Genomic DNA, 1,749 nt, shown 5'->3' on the forward strand with positions numbered 1-1,749 from the left:
AGTAGAGACGGGGTCTCGCTCTTGCTCAGGCTGGTCTCAAACTCCTGAGCTCAAACAATCCACCCGCCTCGGCCTCCCAGAGAGTTAGGATTATAGGTGTGAGCCACAGCGCCCGGCCAGCCCGTACCATCTTTACAGGAAACGTTTGGCACCCTGATTTAGAGAATTAAGAAATGCGTGCAGCCACCAAAAAGAGATTGTGAGTGGTACATAAACATTAAAATTATTGAGCCTCTAACAATTAAGAGAAGACTTGACGTGTAAAGTACTTGTTTTTCTTCTCTTCTCCAAAGGCAGTTACCAAAGACATGTTTGAAGAAGCCCTGCACGCCTTGGCCGACACCGACTTCTTGACCGTGACTGGGAAGACCGTCCGCTTGCTCTGAAGCGCTGTGAGCAGAGCTGCCTCCGAGTCCTGCCCATCGCCCTTGCTCACGTGCGCGTGCGCATGCGGCCTGGAGGCCAAGCAGCCGCCAGCACTGCCATTGGTGTAAATAGATTCTTAAAGTCATTGCTGAGCTACATAAAAATTTCTAACCTGGGTTCAATTTTCATAGTAAAGTGTGTGTTTTCATTTTTTTAACTTTTTAAGTAAAAATACTATGCCAATTTACAAGCATACAATAGAGATTATTTTCTTCAGGTGCCATTTTTTAGCAGCAGGGCTTTTATTCTGTATGTGTGTACAGACAGCAGCGTGTCAGTCTGTTTTGAAGAGGGCAGTCTGGCTTGTGGTTTTTGTGCTCAACTTCCTAGTGGCAGTCACCCATGGGCTTGAGGATTTTGTGACAAGAGATCAGATACAGTCAGAGCACATCACCTCAGTAATTAAGGGCTAGCTAGAGAGCCTCTCCCTTTTACAGCACACAAGTTTAATTCCTTTTAGAGGTTTTTTTTCTCATGGCTGCTATTAGATTAGGAATGGGTGATAGGAAGTGATTAAGTTCTAGGTTAACTTCTACTTGATCTAATATGTAAAACTTTTCCTAAATAAATGATAGAATACTATTTGGTTATCTGGCATTATTTTTCATTAAGAAAAAAATCTTTACAACATTCATAGAAATGGTAAGTATTTTACAGATCATAAAAGAAACTCACCATAATATAGTGAATACTACATTTTATTCAAATATTAATTAAATCCTAGTAATCATTCTTAGACAACCACCATAGCCTAAAATCTTATGTGTAAATATTACCAAAAAAAGAATTCCTGAAACCTTTAAATCATGAGTTAGGCTTTTTGTTTTTTGTTTTTTTTTTTGACAAGGTCTTACTGTGTCACCCAGGCTAGAGTGCAGTGGTGTGATTATAGCTCACAGCAACCTCAAACTCCTGGGCTCAAGAAATCCTCCTGCCTTGGCCTCCCGAGTAGCTGGGACTTCAGGTACGCACCACCATGCCCCAGCTAATTTTTTCTATTTTTGTTAGAGACGGAGTCTTGCTCTTGCTCAGGCTGGTCTCAAACTCCTAAACTCAAGGGGTCCTCCTACCTTGTACTCCCAGAGTGCTAGGAATACAGGCGTGAGTCACCATGCCCGGCTGAGTTAGGCTTTTTTTTATAACTTAGAATTAACACTCATTAATAAAGTATCCATAGAAAAGGACAGATCTAAACAAGTGTTTAAATAGTATTAAAATGGTAGTGGTGGGATGATGTCTATTGAAAGAGGCAGCAGTTGGGTCGGGTGTCTCCAAAGGTGCATGGCTCACTGCCCATCTGGTGGCTTTGCTGACATAGCTTCC

The 1,749-nt window shown here is 41.9% G+C and overlaps 1 protein-coding gene across 1 annotated transcript in view; it reads left to right on the plus strand.

Moving 5' to 3' along the window:
* The window catches only part of MCM4 (minichromosome maintenance complex component 4), a 15,735-nt gene extending 14,774 nt beyond the window's left edge, over positions 1 to 961 (plus strand). Inside the window, exon 16 of the mRNA XM_012661430.1 lies at positions 294 to 961. Within this exon, the coding sequence (XP_012516884.1) occupies positions 294 to 386 (93 nt within the window). The 3' untranslated portion in view covers positions 387 to 961. The remainder of the gene's footprint in view (positions 1 to 293) is intronic.
* Positions 962 to 1,749: the final 788 nt, after the last annotated feature.

The sequence above is a fragment of the Propithecus coquereli genome, unplaced genomic scaffold (genome assembly GCF_000956105.1).
Source record: "Propithecus coquereli isolate 6110/MARCELLA unplaced genomic scaffold, Pcoq_1.0 Scaffold71, whole genome shotgun sequence".
Lineage (NCBI taxonomy): Eukaryota > Metazoa > Chordata > Mammalia > Primates > Indriidae > Propithecus > Propithecus coquereli.